Source organism: Pelodiscus sinensis, chromosome 18 (genome assembly GCF_052426305.1).
Source record: "Pelodiscus sinensis isolate ZL-2025 chromosome 18, ASM5242630v1, whole genome shotgun sequence".
Lineage (NCBI taxonomy): Eukaryota > Metazoa > Chordata > Testudines > Trionychidae > Pelodiscus > Pelodiscus sinensis.
Window position 1 is genome coordinate 30,411,157 of NC_143069.1, and position 20,749 is coordinate 30,431,905.

Below are 20,749 nucleotides of genomic sequence, written 5' to 3' on the forward strand. Positions count from 1 at the left end.
GCCCACGGCCCAGCAAAACAAGGCAGGTGTCTTGACAGTGGCCGGCAATGCAGCAAGGGGGTGGGATGAGCACAAATGGGATTGCGATCAGGCGCAGAGCGGCCGGACCCCAGGCTTCCCTCCTGTCGGGCATCTTCTCCCCTCCTGCTTCTCCGGGTCCAACCCACCTCGGTCCCCCCCTCGGAGCACACGGGAATCCCCCTCCACTCCCAGAGTGATGGGGGGGGATTGGGGTGACGTTCTGAGCCTCTCTCGCCGCAGACAGACCCTGTGCTGGGGGCTCAAGGTGCCCGCCCGGCCTGGGTCCTACCCTCCGAATCGCTCCAGACCCCAGGCTCCTTGGCCGGGCGTGCGAACGAGACCCGGCCCTGCTGGACAGCAGGATCCATGCGCCCGCCCACCACCCCCGCGTGGGCAGGGGGGTCACCCGGGAAAAGGAATCGATTCACCGCACCGCGCAGACCCTCAGCAAAGCAACAAACCCGCCTCGGCCTCCCCCTGCGCCGGCCCCTGACAAGGGGACCCCCAGCTCTGGGCAAGCCCCCTGCTGCAGATAACAGGACCCCGGGACCCAAAGATGGGACCCCCAGGGCCAGATAACAGGACTCCAGGGCCCAGAGAATGGGCCCCCCACTGTGCATAGTGGGACCCCCGGGGCCAGATAACAGGACCCCAGGGCCTGGTAATGGCCCCCTGCTGTAGATAAGGGGACCCCCGGGTTGCACCCCCCGTGCTGATAAGCCCCCTGGGTCCAATCACAGGCCCCCCAGGCCTGGTCCCCTGTATCAGAAAACGGGGACCCCCGGAGCCGGATAATGGGACCCCCCCGGTTTGTGGGGGGATCACGGGGAGCTCGGGCCGGTCCCGGCGCCCGCCTGCGCTGGCGTTACCTGTGCCGGGCCGGAGGACGGAGCGGCGGCCCGGGAGGGGGAGCCCCGCGAAGGTCTCACGGGCTATTGACAAGGCCGAGCCGTGCTCACTGGCCCGGAGAGACAGCCGGGCGATTATGCAAATTTATGTAAATGTATGCAATTAGAGGACTGCTTTTTGGGAGCATCCAGGCCCAAGCGCCCCTCCCCCCGTGCCCGCCAGCCGGGTGCCCCCCCAGGGAGAGTAGGGGGAGGGGACAAAGACAGGCCCCCACCCGGCCCCCCCGCATCAGCCCAGGTGCTGCCGGTCCAGCTGGCCAGGAGCTAGTGAGCGGCCCCGAGCGGGGGGAGGTGTCCCGGCGCGCTGGCCCCGCCCACTCTTGAGGCAGCCCGCCAATGGCAGGGAGCTGGGTGCCACGGCTGTCCTGGGATAGGCTGGTGGGGCGAAGCGGGCCACGCCCATTGCGGGGTGGGCGGGAGGTGGGAGTGAGTGGCAGGGGCGGTGACCAGTCGGGAGAAGGGAAGTGCTGGGGGGCGGGGCGAGTGGCCGCTGAATGGGCCGCTTTGTGAGAGGCTGGGGCGGGGAGGGATGGAAGGATCAATGGGGCCCATTGTCCGGGGCCCAGAGCTGGGGGGGAAAGGGGGGCGCAGATAGTAATTGGACCAGCAAAGTGCCCCCTCCCCCCTCAGGCACCAAACCCTGGAGTCCTGGTTCCCACCCCGCCCTCCCTGCTCTAACCACTAGCCCCCACTCCCCCCCAGCCAGGGAGGGAACCCAGGAATCCTGGCCTGCAGGCCCCTGTTCTATCCACTAGCCCCCACTCCTCTTCCAGAGCCAAGGAGAGAACCCAGGAGTCCTGGCTCCCGCCCCTTCCCCCTGCTCTAACCACTAGCCCCCACTCCCCCCCAGCCAGGGAGGGAACCCAGGAATCCTGGCCTGCAGGCCCCTGTTCTATCCACTAGCCCCCACTCCTCTTCCAGAGCCAAGGAGAGAACCCAGGAGTCCTGGCTCCCGCCCCTTCCCCCTGCTCTAACCACTAGCCCCCACTCCCCCCCAGCCAGGGAGGGAACCCAGGAATCCTGGCCTGTAGGCCCCTGTTCTATCCACTAGCCCCCACTCCTCTTCCAGAGCCAAGGAGAGAACCCAGGAGTCCTGGCTCCCACCCCGCCCTCCCTGCTCTAACCACTAGCCCCCACTCCCCCCCAGCCAGGGAGGGAACCCAGGAATCCTGGCCTGCAGGCCCCTGTTCTATCCACTAGCCCCCACTCCTCTTCCAGAGCCAAGGAGAGAACCCAGGAGTCCTGGCTCCCGCCCCTCCCCCCTGCTCTAACCACTAGCCCCCATTTCCTCCTCCCACCCCACCCCACCCCAACGAAAGAATCCAAGAGTCCTGACCACTAGACCCCTGATCTATCCACTAGCCATCCCCTTCCCCCCCCCCCCCGAACAAGAGAGCAAACCCAAGAGTCCTGGCTCTCCCCCCCCTCCCCTGCTCTAACCACTAGCTCCATTCCCCTCCCAGGGCCAGAGAGAGAACCCAGGGGTCCTGGCTCTCAGCCCCCCCCCCTCCTCTCTGCCCTTCTATTAGCCCCCAGTCCGTTCCTGGAACTGGGTAAAAAAACCAGGCATCCTGGCTTCCAGCCCACAATCTAACCACTAGACCCCACTCTCTTCCCAGAACGGGGAACAGGACCCCAATCTCAACCACTCTGTGCCGGGGCCTGAGCCACTGCGGAGCAGCCCCCCCCCTCTCTGCCCGAATGCCCTGCGCTCAGAGCCCAGCCCAGAGGCCCTCGGCTGGGCTGACTTCGTGGTGCCAGCTGCGCCAGCCACGGGGCCTGCCTGCAATGACACAGAACCAGCTGCCAGGCCTCCTGAGACCCGCCTCTGCAGGGCAGAGCAGCAAGCCTGGGCATTCAGTGGTTCTGGCTGGTAGGAGGAGCCCCCCATGCTGCCCCACCCTGGTCCAGCCACTCCATGCCAGCCCCACACAGCCCCCCTGCTGTTGCCCACACTTGATCCCCAGCCCAGGCATCACGCAACATGGGGCTGGGGTCTTTCCATGCCTCCAAGGGGAGACGTGCCCGGCTGCCAGGCTCTGGGGCATGGAGACGTTGAGTGGGGTGGGGGGCTATGCTTCCTCCTCCAGTCTTCGTCTGGTTCATCTGGCTGACCACTGTGGCAGGGATTCTCAGTAGCTTTGTGAAACCAGCTCCTCATCTCAGCAACTGTATCCGGGCAGCCTCCGAACAAAGAATATGTGGGCAGGGAGGAAACTGAGGCACGGCCAGGCCACTGACTTGCTTGACCAGCAGCTCCAGAGTTTAGCCAACTCCTTCCTTCTGGGCCAGCTGGCGCCCAGCTGTGAGCCCATCTCCCAAAGCACCCAGCAGCTGCCCCTCCTCCCACATGCACCAGGGGAGCATTTTAACCCCTTTTCACCCTGTTGGGATGGGCATTGGCCTCAGGCTCCCGGGTCAGCCCCTTTTCCTGGTCTCAGCCTCCTCACTCCTCCTTGCCCAGATGAGACTGATCCTTCTCACAGGCCCTACCCCCCAACCTGGGGGCAGCCCCACCCAGCCTTGTTTCCCTTCCGAGACAGGAGTTATCTCATGTGTCATGCCCTCAGGTGTCTGGGGCCAAAACACATCTGGAGTGAGTCATCCTCAGCCTCTCCCCTCTCATGCAGAGAGTGCTGGGGGGGGGGGGACTGAGGTACACACACACAGCACAATACTGCAAAAAGTGAATGTAACAACACCCCCACTACATCACAACTGCCTTTCCCCACAGCGCCCCCTAGAGGTCCCCTCAGAGAGCTGGGGGCTGCGTGCCCCAGTGCGCCCCCTAGAGGTCACCACAGAGAGCTGGGGGCTGCATGCCCCACAGCGCCCCCTAGAGGTCACCACAGAGAGCTAGGGGCTGCGTGCCCCACAGCACCCCCTAGAGGTCACCACAGAGAGCTGGGGGCTGCATGCCCCACAGCCTCCCCTAGAGGTCACCACAAAGAGCTGGGGGCTACATGCCCCACAGCGCCCCCTAGAGGTCACCACAGAGAGCTAGGGGCTACATGCCCCACAGCGCCCCCTAGAGGTCACCACAGAGAGCTAGGGGCTACATGCCCCACAGCGCCCCCTAGAGGTCCCCGCAGAGAGCTGGGGGCTACATGCCCCACAGCGCCCCCTAGAGGTCCCCGCAGAGAGCTGGGGGCTACGTGCCCCATAGCGCCCCCTAGAGGTCCCCGCAGAGAGCTGGGGGGCTGCGTGCTCCACAGCGCCCCCTAGAGGTCCCCGCAGAGAGCTGGGGGGCTGCGTGCTCCACAGCGCCCCCTAGAGGTCGCCGCAGAGAGCTGGGGGGTCTGCGTGCTCCACAGCGCCCCCTAGAGGTCGCCGCAGAGAGCTGGGGGGGCTGCGTGCTCCACAGCGCCCCCTAGAGGTCCCCGCAGAGAGCTGGGGGGGCTGCGTGCTCCACAGCGCCCCCTAGAGGTCGCCGCAGAGAGCTGGGGGGGCTGCGTGCTCCACAGCGCCCCCTAGAGGTCCCCGCAGAGAGCTGGGGGCTGCGTGCTCCACAGCGCCCCCTAGAGGTCCCCGCAGAGAGATGGGGGCTGCGTGCCCCACAGCGCCCCCTAGAGGTCCCCGCAGAGAGCTGGGGGCTGCATGCTCCACAGCGCCCCCTAGAGGTCCCCGCAGAGAGCTGGGGGCTGCGTGCCCCACAGCGCCCCCTAGAGGTCCCCGCAGAGAGCTGGGGGCTGCGTGCCCCACAGCGCCCCCTAGAGGTCCCCGCAGAGAGCGGGGGGGGGGCTGCGTTTCCCATGCTGGGCACTGCTTCACCCTGTAGGCTGAGCGTGCGCGCCAGGCCAGGGCAGAACAGGTGATCTGCACACGCCACCACTACCCCAGCCACGCCGTCCCCACAACTCCGCCCCGTCCCCACAATCCTGAGCTGCATTGTGATGTCACCCTGGCCCCGAGGTTCTCCCTGGAGCAGCCAACCCACCACACGGCTGAGAACGGGCAGAACGCGTCTTGCCGGGCTGCGTCATGGCGCTCCTGGCGCCCCTCGTGCTGGGGGCCTGGCTGGCGGCGGGTGCGGGAGGCTGCCTGCAGTGCGACCGGCAGATCCGTAGCACCCTGGAATCGCTCCGCACCAACCTGGTGCCCCGGCAGATCCGCGACAGCCGGCTGCGGGCGCGAGCCCAGGCCCTGCTGCGCGGCATGGAGGACGGGTTCTTCCGCCACTACGCCGCCAGCCAGTTCGCAGGCATGGCTGGTATGGGCACAGCCCGGGGCCTGCAGGGGACGGGGCTGGCGGCATCCAAGGGGCACAGTCAGCGGGGGGAGGGGAGGGGCTGCATGGCCAGGGTGACCCATAGGGACAAAGGGGTGAGGTCTGATCTTCCAGCAAATCCATAAACGTGCCACTGGCTCCTCTGCACCTGCACCCACACCCCCCCCCCCCCCGCTCCTGGCAGTCAGGGCTGGACCCAAGGCAGCACTAGGGGCCAATATGCTACAGGGGGCGCAGGGCTGCAGGGGGCAGGGCGGGGGTTCAGCAGGGAACATTGGGCTGCAGGGAGTGGGGCGAGGGCCTAGCAGGGGGTGCTGGGCAGCAGGGGCGGGGCAGGGGGTCAGCAGGAAGAACTGGGTTGCAGGGAGTGGGGTAAGGGGTCAGCAGAGTGCCCTGGGTTGCAGGGGGCAGAACAGGGGCCCAGCAGGGGGAGCTGGGCTGCAAGAGGCAGGGCAGGGGGTCAGCAGGGGGTGCTGGGCTTCAGGGGGCGGGGCGGGGGATCAGCAGGGGGAGCTGGGCTGCAGGAGGCAGGGTGGGGGGTCAGCAGGGGGTGCTGGGCTTCAGGGGGCGGGGCGGGGGATCAGCAGGGGGAGCTGGGCTGCAGGAGGCAGGGTGGGGGGTCAGCAGGGGGTGCTGGGCTTCAGGGGGCGGGGGATCAGCAGGGGGAGCTGGGCTGCAGGAGGCAGGACGGGGGGTCAGCAGGGGGTGCTGGGCTGCAGGGGGTGGGGCAGGGGGTCAGCAGGGGGAGCTGGGCTGCAGGGGGCGAGGCAGGGGGGTCAACAGGGGGTGCTGGGCTGCAGGAGGCATGGCAGGAGGTCAGCAGGGGGCGCTGGGCTGCATGGGGCGGGGCAGTGGATCAGCAGGGGGCGCTGGGATGCAGGGAAGTGGGGTGGAGGCCCAGCAGGGGGCCCTGGGCTGCAGGGGGCGGGGTGGGGGGTCAGCAGGGGGCGCTGGCTGCAGAGGGTGGGGCGGGGGGCTCCTCAGTCTTCTGGGCTCGGATGTTTTCTCCCCCCACCTCCCCACAGCTCTGAGCAGCATCAACGCCCTGATCCATCAAGTGCGGCAGACGGCAGCCGGCCTGGAGCGAAGTGCCCTGACAGGTGACAGACAGCTCCTCCCCCCACAGTGCCCCACAGCCCTGTGCCCCACAATCCCATGCCCCAAAGCACCCCATGGTACCTCCCCAGTGCCCCACAGCGCCCCATAGCCCCACTGTGCCCCACAGCCCACAGTGCCCTGCACTCCACAGCCCCATCTCCCCAGTAACCCACAGCCCTGTGCCCCACAGCGCCCCCCAGACCCATGCCCCACAACGCTGCACCTCACGTCTCCTAGCCCCGTGTCCCCTGTGCCCCACAGCACCCCTTGTTGAGACAGGCTGGGCTGGGCTAGCTGGGGGCTCCCCCGCAGCCAAAGCCCCACCCTGTGCCCCACGGTGCTCCCTGCTGGCAGCAGGAGGGCTGGGGTAGCCTTGAGACCCCCATGGCCTGTGCCCCACAGCACCCCCTGCTGGCCTCACTGCCCCCAGTCTCCCCCAGACCAGGCCCTGCTGGACGCGTTGGTGGCCTACAGGCACAGCCTGATCATGGAGCTGAAATCCGCGCTGACGGAGCATCAGGCGAAAGGTACCAGCCCCCAGGAGCTCCCCCTCCTCTGACCCCCTTCAAATCTCCCCTTTGGGGGCCCTTCAGGCACAGTCTGGGGCTGCCATGGTCTCTCTCTCTCCCCCCAGCTTGCAACCTCCAAACCTGTGGTAAGTGGCCGTTGCATCGCTGCTCAGGGAATGGGGCAGGGGCCTTCCCCCGTCACGGGGCACCGCCCCGATCCGGCCCCAGGGCAGGGAATGGGGCAGGGGGCCTGTCCCCTCTAGGGAGCACTGGCTCCCCCCCAGCCCCGGGGCAGGGACTGGCTGGCTCAGCGGGGTGGGGAATGGGGCCCTAAGGGGGAGGAACTGGCGGCTTAATGGGGTCTGGGACTGGGGGGGCTAGCTGGGAGCCTGGGGGTTCACTCTCGCCCCCCTTCCAGACTGGCTCTACTACGACGTCATGGACTGCACCACATGCGGGAAGAGCAAAGCCACCTGTCTCAAGCGGCACCGCTGCTTTGGTAGGGGGTGGCTAGGGACCGAGCGGGGGCCGGGGGCTCCGGCAGGGTCCTGGGCCGGGGGGGGCACAGAGAGGGGGAGCGCGGGGGCTCCAGCAGGGTCCTGGGCCGGGGGGGGCACAGAGAGGGGGGAAGCGCGGGGGCTCCAGCAGGGTCCTGGGCCGGGGGGGCACAGAGAGGGGGGAGCACGGGGGCTCCAGCAGGGTCCTGGGCCGGGGTGGGCACAGAGAGGGGGGAGCACGGGGGCTCCAGCAGGGTCCTGGGCCGGGGGGGGCACAGAGAGGGGGGAGCACGGGGGCTCCAGCAGGATCCTGGGCCGGGGTGGGCACAGAGAGGGGAGCGTGGGGGCTCCAGCAGGGTCCTGGGCCGGGGGGGGCACAGAGAGGGGGGAGCACGGGGGCTCCAGCAGGGTCCTGGGCCGGGGGGGGCACAGAGAGGGGGGAGCACGGGGGCTCCAGCAGGGTCCTGGGCCGGGGGGGGCACAGAGAGGGGGAGCGCGGGGGCTCCAGCAGGGTCCTGGGCCGGGGGGGGCACAGAGAGGGGGGAGCACGGGGGCTCCGGCAGGGTCCTGGGCCGGGGGAGGCACAGAGAGGGGGGAGCACGGGGGCTCCAGCAGGGTCCTGGGCCGGGGGGGGCACAGAGAGGGGGGAAGCGCGGGGGCTCCAGCAGGGTCCTGGGCCGGGGGGGGCACAGAGAGGGGGGAGCATGGGGGCTCCAGCAGGGTCCTGGGCCGGGGGGGGGCACAGAGAGGGGGGAGCACGGGGGCTCCAGCAGGGTCCTGGGCCGGGGGGGCACAGAGAGGGGGAGCGCGGGGGCTCCAGCAGGGTCCTGGGCCGGGGGGGGCACAGAGAGGGGGGAGCACGGGGACTCCGGCAGGGTCCTGGGCCGGGGGAGGCACAGAGAGGGGGGAGCACGGGGGCTCCAGCAGGGTCCTGGGCCGGGGGGGGCACAGAGAGGGGGGAAGCGCGGGGGCTCCAGCAGGGTCCTGGGCCGGGGGGGGCACAGAGAGGGGGGAGCATGGGGGCTCCAGCAGGGTCCTGGGCTGGGGTGGGCACAGGGGCTCTGGCAGGGTTCTGGGGCAGGAAGGGCAGACACTGAGGCTGGGGGGGATACTGGTGAAGGGCCCTCGGCCGGTCATCTCCTAACCCCCCCTCCCCCTCGCAGTGGACTCCCAGACCCGGCTCGCCCTGCGGTACCAGCCCAAAGCGCCTGGGCCACCTATCGCCCGGATCGGCATCTCCGTGGTGCTGTGCATGGGCACCCTGCTCTTCCTGGCGCTGGGCGTGGCGTGAGTTTGAGGCCCCCACGCCCCTCCCCAGAGCTGGCCGAATCCCTCACCGGTGTTGTCCAGAGCCAGCCACATTCCCCCCCCCCCCGCCCCTTCCCCGGTGTCGCTCAGAGCCACCACAACTCCTCCCCCCGACATCTCCCGGAGCTGGCTGCATCCCCCCCAGTATCACCAGAGCCGGACACATCCCCCTCCCCACCCCCAGTATCACCCCGAGCAGCTGGATCCCCCCCCCCAGTATTGCCCAGAGCTGGCCACATCCCCTCCCGTACACATCCCCCAAAGCCGGCGGCATCCCTGTGAGCAAGGGCTCCCTGTCCCAGCTCCCCCCCCCCATGCGGATGTCTCTCACCCCCCAGGGGCTTCATCTACTGGAGGAACCATCTGGCGCTGAAGGTGTAACCCCCCCGACACCCGCCCATAGCGGGCCCAGCAGACCTGGAGACGGGGCTGGAAGGAGGATGGAGCCGCAGTGCTGCAGATCACAGACAGGGGGCGCCAGCTCCAGCTGTCTGTCCCCACCTGGGCCTCAGGGCCGGCCACCCCCCCCCCCCGAACCCCCATCCCCAGCTGGAAATTAAACACAGCCAACAACAAGTTTCTGTGTAGGGTCCTGGCTCCCAGCCCCCCCGCTCTAACCACTAGTCCCCACTCCCCTTCCAGAGCCAGGAGAGAACCCAGGAGTCCTGGCTCCCAGCCCCCCTGCTCTAACCACTAGTCCCCACTCCCCTTCCAGAGCCAGGAGAGAACCCAGGAGTCCTGGCTCCCAGCCCCCCCGCTCTAACCACTAGTCCCCACTCCCCTTCCAGAGCCAGGAGAGAACCCAGGAGTCCTGGCTCCCAGCCCCCCCCCCCCCCGCTCTAACCACTAGTCCCCACTCCCCTTCCAGAGCCAGGAGAGAACCCAGGAGTCCTGGCTCCCAGCCCCCCTGATCTAACCACTAGACCCCACTCCCAATAAGGAGTCCAGGTACAAACTACAGCATTTTATTTCCAGGCTGATAATGGGGGGCCGTGGGGCCCGGCCTGCCCAGGTGAATGAGGCACCTGGTCTTGCCAACCCCAGCTGGGCTGGGGGTCTGGGTCCCACTGGCCCCCTGGTCGTCCCGCACCTGGCTAGCATGCCAGCCACCTGCCTCGTGCGCCCCAGGCCCCGTCCTCTGGTCACCTGCGGTGTCGGCAGCACACCCAGTACCTAGGGGAGAACCAGCCGTCAGCATCTGCTCCCTGCCCCAGGCCCGCTTTCCCCCAGGACACTGCATTGAGCCCAACTCTGGGAGGGCAGTGGGGGCTAGTGGTTAGAGCAGGAGGGGCTGCCGAGAGTCAGGATACCTGGGTTCTCGCTCTGACTCTGGGGAGGCCGTTCAGATTTGCCCCAGGTGCGGGTGGGGTCACCCCACTCTCCAAGAGGGGTGGAGGAACCCCCGATTCTGCCTCATTTGGGGGGACCCCAGGTTTTGCGGTGCCTGGGGGTGGGGATGCCAAGAGGGAATATGGGTGTGGGGTGCTGGAGGCAAGAAATGGGGGGGTACCCAGGGCCACTCTCCAGGGGTTCAGTGAGACAGCCCCCCTCCCCCGCATGCTCCATCCCAGCCCCCCAAGTCCTGGTGAGGCACTCACAGCAGGGCGGCCGAAGCCAGCAGCACGGACTGGCAGACCAGGAAGAGATAGAGGATGATTTCGTTCCTCTCCGCGTCCCGCGGGTCCTCCTCTGGAGGGGGAGGGGGTGAGTCCAGAGCGCCCCCAACGCCCCTCCCACATCTGCGCCCCACTGACCAGCAGGCCCTACCCCACTGCCCCTGAGCCCCAGCCTCTATTTCCCCACTGCCCATGGCTCCAGCCACCATCCCCACTGCCCCCACCCCCCTAGCACCCCACTACCCCTGGGCCCCAGGCCCCATTCCCCACTGCTCCCCATCCCTTGGCACCCCACTGCGCCTGGGCCCCCATTCCCTGCTGCCCCCCAGGGCTCACCCCCCCTGCTCCCCACCCCCCCTCAGACTCCCAGCCCAGGCCCCCGGCAGCAGCTACCTCCGCAGAGCTCCCCGTCGAAGCACGGCGCGGTGATGCGCATGCAGGTCCAGCAGTCGAGAACCGGCCCCTCGGTCACCGCTGGGATGGGGACAGCGGGGACCGGGTCAAGGACCTGCAGGGAGACCCCGTCCTGCCCTCCAGGGGGCGCCAGCTCCCACCGGCCCCCGCCTGGCTGGCTCAGTGGTCAGGGAATGGGGCCTGTCCCCTCCAGGGGGCGCCTGCTCCCATCCGCCCTCCCCCCGCAGGGCAGGGCCTGGCTGGCTGGGGGGCAGGGAATGGGGCCGGGGGGCGCTGGCAAGGCGAGTGCACCAGGGTGGGGGGGTCACACTCACTGCAGTCCTCAGAGCAGGCTGTGGGGGAAGCACAGACAGACCCAGCGTTAGAGCCCCCCCCTTCCATGGGGCACTCCCTGCCTCCCCTCCCCCCATCCCCCGGAGCCCCCCACCGCCCTCCCCTCACCCAGACGCCCACCGTCCCTGATCTCCGGGGCACTGCACCCACATGTCCCATGGGGCAGGGGGCCCTGCCCGTCCCATAGTGGGCAGGTGTGGGGCAGCCCCCCACACCCCCTTTCCAGGAGCACTTACCCAAGTCGGCGAAGTGCTCCAGGGCGCCGCGGAGGCGATTTCGCAGGGAGTCGCGGTGCTGGGCCAGCGTCAGCTGCAGAAGGTGAATGCCTGGGGGGCGGGTGGACAGCGCTGGGGGCAGCTACTGTGTGGTAGGACCCCCCCCTCGCCGCCCCACAGGCCTGCTCCTGCCCTCCCATCCGGCCTTGTCTTCCCCACTGTCTGGCCGTGGCCTGCTTCTGCCCAGGAGCTCTGCCCCCCAGGACCTCCAGCCCTGCCCTCCAGCCAGGGTCACTCCCAGCCTGCCCCCCAACCCACATTTACCTTTCCAGGGCGTTTCCTTGAGAGCCCTCAGCCAGCTGGTCAGCGCAGCTTTCGCCGCCAGCACGCCACGGACGTCTAACCAGGGAAGCAGGGGGCTCAAAGGGGGCTCTCACTCTGCCCCCCAAAGCTGGGGCCCCTCCCTCCCCATCCGCAGCCCCTGCCAGCCCTGCCCTGGGCTCCCCCCACCCTGTCAATGCCCCTCGCTCCCGACCCACAGCTCCTGCCAGCCCAGCCCTTCCCCCCCAGCTCTGCCGGTGCCCCTTCCTCCTGACCCACAGCCGAGGAGACCCCAGGGGAGGAGCCACACACCCAGCACCCGGTGGTGTTTCTTGTGCAAGTGGGTGCTGTAGAGGCGCTCGAAGGCCTGGACGTGGCGCTGAATGAGGGTGTCCCGGTTGGGCACCTCGGAGGGCAGCACCTCCCCCAGCAGCACCCCCAGCCTCCGCAGGAAGGGCCGGTCGCAGTGCAGGCAGCCCCCCGCCCCCCCGGGGCGCAGCAACAAGAAGAAGAGCAGGAGGGAGCCGGACATGCCCACGGAGTCCCGGCCCCGCTGTGAGCTCAGTGCCCCGGTGACATCACAGAGCTGGGGGGGGGGGGGCGGAAAGTTCCCTGGGCTGGCAGGAAATGATGTCAGAGGCAGAAGAGGGGGGTTCAAAGGAGTTGGAGGCACAGGAAATGATGTCACAAACAGAACTGGGGTCTAATGAGAGGAATGGCTGTAGAACAGGAAGTGATGTCACAGGCAGAAGGTAGGGTCAGAACAGGGAGTGGCGCCAGAACAGGAGATGATGTCAAAAGCAGAACAGGCATGTAGTGGGCAGAGTGAGGGTAGAACGGGACGTGATGTGAGAGGCAGAAGGCAGGCAAAGGAAGAAGTAAAGACAAAACAGGAAGTGACATCACAGGCAGAACAGGAAGTGAGATTGGGACGGAAGAGGGGGCCCAGAGGTAAACTGAGGCAGGATTGCTAAGGCTTGTCCCTGATCGCCATCCTGGGATTTGAGCCGCCTGTGCCAGGAGCTGCCCTGTCCCCATGGGTAGAGTGCCCTCCTGGATCCCAACTGTGGCTGGAGAGAGGGTTCAAATTCTCTCCATCGACTGGGACGTCGGGCTCGTTTCGGGGTGTGGTTCCCGAGCGAAGTCTGCTGAGTTGAAAACGTCATTTACACACGTCGTGAACACACTGCCTATTGAAAATCAGCACAGTAGCGGTGAAGGCTTGTTGAATGTGAAGCAGAGAGTGCAGCCATGCAATGTGTGCAGGGGAAACTGAGGCACACACGGACGTGGCAAAAATATTACCGACAATCCCCCCTTTTTCACAGGGGATGTGAGGCAAACTGGGATGCGATGTCAGCCTCACGAGAGGAGGTGATGTCAAAAGCAGAAGCGGCAACTCATGGAAACGTTGGAGCAAGAGCAGGAAGTGATGTCAGAGGCAGAAGCAAGGTCAGCGACAGAACAGGAAGTGACATCAAGCAGCGGCACAGGCTTATAGGGCAGGGACTGGAGGCAGAACAGGAAGTGATGTCAGAGGCAGAACAGGAAGTGATGTCAGAGGCAGAAGCAAGGTCAGCGACAGAACAGGAAGTGACATCAAGCAGCGGCACAGGCTTATAGGGCAGGGGCTGGAGGCAGAACAGGAAGTGGTGTCAGAGGCAGAACAGGAAGTGATGTCAGAGGCAGAATCTGCTTCTCCAGAAGGAGGAGACCAAAACAGGAAGTGAGGTTGTGGTGGTTGCCGGGGCGATGCTGGCCCTGCTGGTGCTGGCCCTGCTGGCCCAGGGCACCGCCCCCTGCCTGCGCTGCTGGCCGGACACCACCCCCTATGTCCACTACGATGTGCGGCTGCTGCTGGGGGGGGCTCAGCTGGGCGGGGCCGGGGGGCTGGAGAGGGAGCTCAGCGCACTCATCCTGGGGGGGGACCCTGGCGTCGGGATCATGGGTAAAGCACGGGGCATGGGACCCTCACTAACCCCCTGCCCTGCCTCCCATGCCCCCCCCCCACTGAGACCTGCTGCCCCCACAGCACCCCCTTGAGGCGGGACGAGGGGCTGGGAGGCGGGGGATGGGCAGGGAGCCTGACTCGGTCCGTCTGTCCGGCTGCAGAGCGGGAGCACCTGGAGCGAGAAGCCGGGAAGCTCTTCTACCACCTGGACCAGATCATCACCCGCAACCGGCAGGGTGAGCGCCAGGGGCCCGGCGCCCCCCTCGGCCCCGCACAGGAGCAGCCAATGGATCGGGGCTCCCCTTCCCCTCCAGGGCCGGGGGGAGAACCCAGGAGTCCTGCCTCCCGGCCCCACCCGGCTCTAACCACTAGCCCCCGCTCCCTTCTACTAAGTAAGGGATGGCAGAACTGGGGACTTTAGACCTGAGCCTTTAGCCAAGTCAGCGTCTGGGGCTCATTGCCAGTAGGAGGAAAAAAATCTGAGCCCCAGATTGGGAGGGCAGATCCCCAGACTCCTGGGGTAACCCAGGCCAGCACCCCCCGCCCCAGCTCCCCCGTGCTCAGCCCAGCAGCTTGGGGTAGACTAAACCCTCATTGGGGCGGCAGCCAGGTGCTTTGGGGCCAATCCCTGTTCGTCAGCAGCATCGTGGCCGTCTTGCAACTCAAGCCCCAGCAGGTGCACATCTGCCCAGGCCTCGGTGCACCGAAGAACATTCATTCCGCCCATGGGTGGGGCAAAACATGAGAGGGAACGGCCTTTGCTGGCAATCCCAGGCCTGCGCCCAAAGCTCTCTGGGGCAGTTCGCTGTCTCCCGCGCCCAGGTCTCTGTCGGGGGCTTCGTCGCCTCCTTCTCCCTCCCCCTCACCTCACGCACCCCCTGGCAGTCGCCTTCCCAGGAGGGAGCGTTCTCCGGGTGCCTGGAGGCAGTCTCCTGGCTGGGTCTGTGCCGGAGCCGAGCTCCTGAATTTTAACCACGGCTCCGTACTAGTGGGCAGCTGCAGGCCGAGCCTGGCGTGTCCTTCCCAGCTGTGCCCAGGGGTCTGCGGGGGACCTATCTTTAGCGCTGGCCGGCCGGCCGTGGCTTGGGCACAGCCTATGACGCCTGGTGCCCCCCAGTGGCAGGCCCGGATCATGCGGTTTAGCTGCCCGTGGGATGTGCTGCTGCTGGTGTTTTTGCAGCAGCCTCTGTCCCCGAGGGGCGCAAAGGGCCACCAGTGAGTTACCCCTCCCCCCCCAGGGACAGGAGGTGGAGCCCCCTAGTTCTGACCCGTTTCCTCCCCCCAGAAACAACCCTCCCCTCCCCTCCCCCAGACCCAGAGCGGCTCGTGAAGGAGGCAGCGTTTGAAAAGCAGAATTTCACCCGGCACCTGAGGGCAGCGTCGGCAGCCGTCCTGCAGCAAGGTACCTGCCGCCCCCAACCCCCGCTGCCCGGACTGGTGCCTCTCACTCCCGCCCCACAGCCCCTGCCAGCCCAGCCCCGGGCTCCCCTCCAGCTCTGAGCCTGCCCCTCTCTCCTGGGCTCTCTCCTCTACTCTGGGTGGGGTATTGGAGTCTAGTGGTTAGCGCCAGGGGAAGGTGGGCAGGGTGCCCGGACTCCTGGAGTCTTTCCTGGCTGGGGGAGGAGGGAGGGGGGAGCTGGATCTGGGGTGGGGGCTGTTCAGCCTGCACTGACCCTTGTCTCTCTCCCCACAGTTTGTGATGCATCCTGCGGTGAGTCCGTCCGTCCGTCCGTCCCTCGGGGTGGGGGGCGCAGACCAGACAGGCCGAACCCCCAGCCCAGGCCCTGGGGCTCAATGTGCTCTCCAGCACTGCCCCCGGCTCTGGGAATGGGGGGGGGGGGATGCAGCTCAGGGGGTGTCTCTCTAATGGGCTTCCCCCCACAGATCGGCCCGAGCCCTTTGATTTGGCCAATTGCGGCAGCTGTCAGCACCTCCAAGCTCGGTGCAGGGACCCGACAGTCTGTGCAGGTAACCCCCCTATTTGGTACCCCTCCCCCATCCCCAGAGCCCCTCCCCAACCCCGGAACCCCCCACCCCTGAACCCTGGCACCCCTCCCCTGCCAGCCCCCAAATCCCCAAACCCTAGCACCCCTCCCCTGTCCCCAGAGCCCCTCTCCAAATCCTGGAACCCCCCCATCCACCAGAACACCCCTCCCCCCCTGTCCCAGAGCCCCTCCCCAAGCTCCAGAACCCCCATCCCCGAACCCTCCCCTGCCAGCCCCCAAACTGCAGAACCTCCGATCCAAATCATAACACCCCTCCCCTATTCCCAGAGCCTCTCCCCAAATCCTGGAACCCCCCCCCCCAAAACCTGGTACCCCTCTCCCATTCCCAGAGCCCCTCCCCAAACCCCTGCACCCTTCCCCCACCAGCCCCGGAACCCCTCCCCAAACCCCAGAACTCCACATCCCCTGAACCTGGCACCCCTCCCCCACCAGCCCCGGAGCCCCTCCCCAGCCCCCTAAATGCCGCCACCCCAACTTCAGCATCCCTCCCTAGGCTCCCCTCACAGCCCCGCCCCCTCACTGCACCCCCAAACTCTCCCCAGACCCTCCCTGGTGCCTCCCAAACCCCTCATCCCGCTGAGCCCCCACCCCACAGCTTCCTTTCCACCCCTAACCCCTCCCCTTTCCCTCCAGGCAGTGCGGTGAGCCAGGCCGTGGGGCTGAGCCTGGGGTTGCTGGCGCTGGGAGCTGCAGTGGGGTGAGCGGGGATCAGAGGAGGGCTCCAGAGGGGAAAGGAGAGGGGCCCCAATCTGGCCCCAGCGTGCAGGGGCTGGCTGGGGGGAGGGGGAATGGAGACACTCATCTCCGGGGCAGTGGCTGTGGCGGGAACTGGCCAGCCGGGGGTACCTGGCCTGAAACCCCCCGGCCCTGGGACAGGGCTTATGTCTATTACAGGAGGCGGGCAAAGCGGGCGGCCGGCACAGAAACCGAGGAGGAGCCGGCGGCAGGCAGGACGGAGCCCCCCGCAGAGCAGGGGGATGGGGCCCCTGTGGAGCCAGGGGACGGGGCCCCTGTGGAGCCAGGGGACGGGGCCCCTGTGGAGTCAGGGGACGGGGCCCCCAAGGAACAGGGGGAGGGGGCCCCCATGGAGCAGGGGGATGTCCCCACTGTGCAGGTGGACGGGGCCCAGCCCCAGGACAGCGAGGGGGCCAGGGCTGGAACTCAATAAATGTTGGTGCCTTTTCCCAGCCTGGCTTTGCTGGAGAACATGACTGAGCTTTTCCCCCAACTGCCCCCAACCCCACAGGCCCACCTACCCCAGCATCCCATCCCACTCAGCCCCATAGGCCCATCTGCCCCTGTATCCCGCCTCCCCCAACCCCACAGGCCCAGCCATCCTGACACAGAATCATAGGAGCGGAAGGGACCTCGAGAGGTCATTAAGCCCAGTCCCCGGCCCTCTCGGCAGGACCAAGCACCACCTAGACCATCCCTGACAGGTGTCTGTCCAACCTGCTCTTAAATATCTCCAGGGATGGAGATTCCACAACCCCCCTCGGCAACTTATTCCAGTGTTTAACCACCCTGACAGGAAGTTTTTTCCTAATGTCCAACCTCAACCGCCCCTTGCTGCAGTTTAAGCCCCTTGCTTCTTGTCCTGTTCTTAGCAGCTAAGAACATTTCTCCCTTCTCTTTATGACACCCTTTTAGATACTTGAAAACCACTATCACGTCTCCTCTCAGTCTTCTCCTTTCCAAACTAAACAAGCCCAGTTCTTTCAGTCTTCCCTCATAGCTCGTGTTCTCTAGACCTTTCATCATTCTTGTCGCTCTTCTCTGGACCTTCTCCAATTTCTCCACATCTTTCTTGAAATGTGGCGCCCAGACCTGGACACAAGACTCCGAGACCTAAGCAGCACAGAGTAGAGCAGAAGAATGACTCCTCGTGTCTTGCTCACAACGTTCTTGTTACTGCAGCCCAGGATCATGTGGTTTTTTGGGGTGGTTTTTTTTTTTTTTTTTGTCACACTGTTGACTCATATTTAGCTTGTGGTCCACTCTGACCCCTAGATCCCTTTTTGCAGGACTCCTTCCTAGACAGTCTGGCTGTGTCTACACTGGGCCACTTATCCCGGAAAATCAGCCGCTTTTCCGGAATAAGCTGCGAGCTGTCTACACTGGCCCTTGAATTTCCGGAAAAGCAACGACGCTCTACTGTACAAAATCAGCCACTATTCCAGAAAAACTATTCTGCTCCCGCTCGGGCATAAGTCCTTATTCCGGAACACTGTTCCGGAAAAGGGCCAGTGTAGACAGCCCAGTAGTCTTTTCCGGAAAAAAGCCCCGATCGCGAAAATGGCGATCGGGACTCTTTTCTGGAAAAGCGCATCTACATTGGCCACAGACGCTTTTCTGGAAAAAGGGCTTTTCCGGAAAAGCAGCCTGCCAATGTAGACGCTCCTTTTCCGGAAAAACTGAAAACGGAATAGTATTCCGTTTTAAGCAGTTCCGGAAATTCATGCCAGTGTAAACACAGGCTCTGTGTGTGTGAAACTGACTGTTCCTTCCTAAGTGGAGTACTTTGCATTTGTCCTTATTAAACTTCATCCTGTTTACCTCAGACCGTTTCTCCAGTTTGTCCAGATCATTTTGAATTATAATCCTATCCTCCAAAGCACTTGCAACCCTTCCCAGCTTAGCATCACCTGCAAGCTTAATAAGTGTACACTCTGTGCCAGTATCTAAATCGTTGATGAAGATATTGAACAGAACCCAAAACAGACTCCTGTGGAACCCCACTTGTTATGCCCTTCCAGCATGAGTGGGAACAGTTAATAACTACTCTGTGAGAATGGTTATCCAGCCAGTTATGCACCCACCTTATAGTGGCCCCAGCTAAGTTATGTTTCCCTAAAAGGTCATATGAGACTGTATCAAAAGCCTTACTAAAATCTAGATATACCACATCTACCACTTATGCCTTGTCCAAAAGACTTATTATCCTATCAAAGAAAGCTCTCAGGTTGGTTTGACACAATTTACTCTTTACAGATCCATGCTGGCTGTTACATATCACCAGGGCTCGACAAATAATGCAATCTACTCGCCTCTGGCGCGTAGATTACAACCCGGAAGAGCCGGGTTCGGGCAATCTGTGCATGCACAGATCGCCGGTCAGTGCAGCAGGCGAGCGGGACTCATCGCGGTTTGGCCAGCCCTGCATATCACCTTATCTTCAAATTGATTAATTACTTGTTCCATTATCTTCCCTGGCACAGAAGTTAAACTGACTGGTCTGTAGTTCCTGGGTTGTTCTTATTTCCCTTTTTATTGAGGGGCACTAAATTTGCCCTTTTCCAGTCTTCTGAAATCTCTCCCGACTTCCATGACTTTTCAAAGATGATAGCGAAAGGCTCAGATACTGCCTCCATTGGCTCCTTGAGTATTCTAGGATGCATTTCACCAGGCCCTGGTGACTTGCAGACATCTAATTTGTCTAAGTGATTTTAACTTGTTCTTTCCGTTTGAGCTCTGATCCTGCCCCGTTTTCACTGTGTCTAGCTAGATTGAGCTTGTTTTGTGCCTTCACTTTTCTAATCTTGCGCCTACGTATGTGTTATTTGTTCATATTCATCCTTTGTACTTTTACCTACTTTCCACTTTTCGTAGGGCTCCATTTTGATTTTTAGAACATCAACTATCTCCTGGTTAAACCAGGGGGTTCTCTTGCCAAACTTCCTCTTTCCTACGCCGGGGGATAGTTTGTTCTTGTGCCTTTAATAATGTCTCCTTGAAAAACTGCCACCTGTCTTCAATTGTTTTCCCCTAAGACTTGCTTCCCATTGGGACCTTACCTACCAGCTCCCTGAGTTTGCGAAAGCCTGCCTTCTTGAAATCCATTTGTCTCTATTTTGCTGTTCTCTCTCCTACCGTTCCTTGGAATCATGTACGCTACGTCTATACTGGCATGATTTTCCGAAAATGCTTTTAACGGAAAAGTTTTCCGTTAAAAGCATTTTCAGAAAAGCACGTCTAGATTGGCAGGATGCTTTTCCGCAAAAGCACTTTTTGCGGAAAAGCGTCCGTGGCCAATCTAGACGCGGTTTTCCGCAAAAAAGCCCCGATCGCCATTTTCGCAATCAGGGCTTTTTTGCAGAAAACAGTACTGTGCTGTCTACACTGGCTCTTTTGCACAAAAGTCTTTCGGAAAAAGACTTTTGCCCGAACAGGTGCAGCATAGTTTTTCCGGAAAAGCACTGATGATTTTACATGAGATTGTCAGTGCTTTTCCGGAAATTCAAGCGGCCAGTGTAGACAGCTGGCAAGTTTTTCCACAAAAGCAGATGATTTTGCGGAAAAACTTGCCAGTCTAGACACAGCCATGCTGTATGGATTTCATAATCGCTTTCACCCGAGCTGCCTTCCACTTTCAAATCCTCAACCAATTCTTCCCTATTCGTTAAAATCAAATCTAGACCAGCTTCCCCCAATAGCTTTCCCAACCGATGTCTGGATAGCAGAAGTCCCCCATCACCACCAAATCCCGCGCTTTGGGTGATTTTGTGAGTTTATTGAAAAAAAAAAAGCCACATCCACCTCTTCTGCCTGGGTAGGTGGTCTGTAGTAGACACCTAACATGACATCACCTTGTTTTTTACCCCTTGTAACCTAACCCAGAGACTCTCAGCAAGTCCTCAGTCCAAGTGTGTTCATTTTTAATATATAATGCAACATCTCCCTTTTTCCCCTGCCTGTTCTTCATGGGCAAACTGTACCCTTCCATACCAATATTCCAGTTGTGTGTATTATCCCCCCGAGGCTGTATGGGTGCTTCTACACAGCACCATACCTGGAAATAAGATACGCAATTTCAGCTACGCAAATTCTTTTGATCTTATTTCAAAGTAGCTTATTTTGTCATTTGGCGCTGGCTACACAACCCCAAATTTTGAAATAACCCCCTATTCCAAAACGTCCCTTACTCCTCCCAGAATGAGGTTTAGGGGGACATCGGAATAGCGAGCCCAAAATCACAGGCTTACTGTGAAGACAAAGGATAGCTCTTTCGGATTACTCCAATATCCCGACATAGCATTGCAGTGCATACCTAGCCTGTGATACCAACTATGTCATACTTGTGTTTATTTACTAGCATTTTGAGCTGTTCCTGCTTATTCCCCATACTTTTCACATTTGTATACAGACAACTAAGATACTGATTTGATTCCCTACCCAGATCTGTCTGGTCTCTTATAAAAGCCAAGCCCCCCTCCCCCCCCCACACACACCAAATTCAAACCCTTCTCCCAGGTCTCCTCGATTTTGACTTGTGGGCTTTGGTCACCTAGTTTGGTCACTTTAAAGCCCTCGCTGGATTAGCCAGT

General features: G+C 63.3%; 4 protein-coding genes across 7 annotated transcripts in view; 2 read left to right on the top strand and 2 right to left on the bottom strand.

Annotated features, from left to right (window-relative positions):
• The window catches only part of LOC102447805 (myosin-10-like), a 54,526-nt gene extending 53,358 nt beyond the window's left edge, over window positions 1–1,168 (bottom strand). Inside the window, exon 1 of the mRNA XM_089770054.1 lies at window positions 891–1,168. The gene's annotated coding sequence lies outside the window, so the exon portion shown is untranslated. The remainder of the gene's footprint in view (window positions 1–890) is intronic.
• A 3,494-nt stretch (window positions 1,169–4,662) lies between these two features.
• Window positions 4,663–9,102, top strand: IZUMO2 (IZUMO family member 2). 2 transcript variants are annotated; one of them, XM_075915216.2, is made up of 7 exons: window positions 4,663–5,139; window positions 6,183–6,257; window positions 6,696–6,782; window positions 6,890–6,910; window positions 7,183–7,263; window positions 8,425–8,548; window positions 8,908–9,102. In XM_075915216.2, exons 1-7 carry the CDS (start codon window positions 4,911–4,913, stop codon window positions 8,948–8,950), a joined length of 660 nt encoding a protein of 219 aa, XP_075771331.2. In that variant the 5' UTR covers window positions 4,663–4,910; the 3' UTR covers window positions 8,951–9,102. The 2 variants fall into 2 exon arrangements, with proteins under 2 accessions (XP_075771331.2, XP_075771332.2); XM_075915217.2 differs by lacking the exon at window positions 6,890–6,910.
• Window positions 9,103–9,525: 423 nt separating this feature from the next.
• On the bottom strand, window positions 9,526–13,432 carry IZUMO3 (IZUMO family member 3). 3 transcript variants are annotated; one of them, XM_075915225.2, is made up of 7 exons: window positions 11,781–13,429; window positions 11,472–11,546; window positions 11,169–11,258; window positions 10,914–10,931; window positions 10,579–10,659; window positions 10,168–10,258; window positions 9,526–9,742 (listed from the first exon to the last, which is right to left on the bottom strand). In XM_075915225.2, the coding sequence occupies exons 1-7, from the start codon at window positions 11,998–12,000 to the stop codon at window positions 9,712–9,714; spliced, it is 606 nt and encodes a 201-aa protein (XP_075771340.2). In that variant the 5' UTR covers window positions 12,001–13,429; the 3' UTR covers window positions 9,526–9,711. The 3 variants fall into 3 exon arrangements, with proteins under 3 accessions (XP_075771340.2, XP_075771341.2, XP_075771342.2); XM_075915226.2 differs by lacking the exon at window positions 10,579–10,659 and having other exon boundaries at window positions 11,781–13,432; XM_075915227.2 differs by lacking the exons at window positions 10,914–10,931; window positions 11,169–11,258 and having other exon boundaries at window positions 11,781–13,432.
• Window positions 13,221–16,612, top strand: TEX51 (testis expressed 51). The gene is made up of 7 exons (XM_075915221.2): window positions 13,221–13,416; window positions 13,581–13,655; window positions 14,732–14,821; window positions 15,113–15,130; window positions 15,304–15,387; window positions 16,059–16,122; window positions 16,302–16,612. Exons 1-7 carry the CDS (start codon window positions 13,221–13,223, stop codon window positions 16,591–16,593), a joined length of 819 nt encoding a protein of 272 aa, XP_075771336.2. The 3' UTR covers window positions 16,594–16,612.
• The last annotated feature ends 4,137 nt before the right edge of the window (window positions 16,613–20,749 follow it).

Excerpts from the sequence above, each read along its gene's own strand:
- IZUMO2 (XM_075915216.2), top strand. The coding sequence starts at position 4,911 with ATGGCGCTCCTGGCGCCCCTCGTGCTGGGGGCCTGGCTGGCGGCGGGT. Across the intron at positions 6,783-6,889 it reads GACGGAGCATCAGGCGAAAG|CTTGCAACCTCCAAACCTGT; the intron begins GTACCAGCCCCC and ends CTCTCCCCCCAG. Across the intron at positions 8,549-8,907 it reads TTCCTGGCGCTGGGCGTGGC|GGGCTTCATCTACTGGAGGA; the intron begins GTGAGTTTGAGG and ends CTCACCCCCCAG.
- IZUMO3 (XM_075915225.2), bottom strand. The coding sequence starts at position 12,000 with ATGTCCGGCTCCCTCCTGCTCTTCTTCTTGTTGCTGCGCCCCGGGGGG. Across the intron at positions 11,259-11,471 it reads CAAGGAAACGCCCTGGAAAG|GCATTCACCTTCTGCAGCTG; the intron begins GTAAATGTGGGT and ends CCCGCCCCCCAG. Across the intron at positions 10,259-10,578 it reads CGACGGGGAGCTCTGCGGAG|AGGAGGACCCGCGGGACGCG; the intron begins GTAGCTGCTGCC and ends CTCCCCCTCCAG.
- TEX51 (XM_075915221.2), top strand. The coding sequence starts at position 13,221 with ATGCTGGCCCTGCTGGTGCTGGCCCTGCTGGCCCAGGGCACCGCCCCC. Across the intron at positions 13,417-13,580 it reads CCCTGGCGTCGGGATCATGG|AGCGGGAGCACCTGGAGCGA; the intron begins GTAAAGCACGGG and ends GTCCGGCTGCAG. Across the intron at positions 13,656-14,731 it reads CATCACCCGCAACCGGCAGG|ACCCAGAGCGGCTCGTGAAG; the intron begins GTGAGCGCCAGG and ends CCCCTCCCCCAG.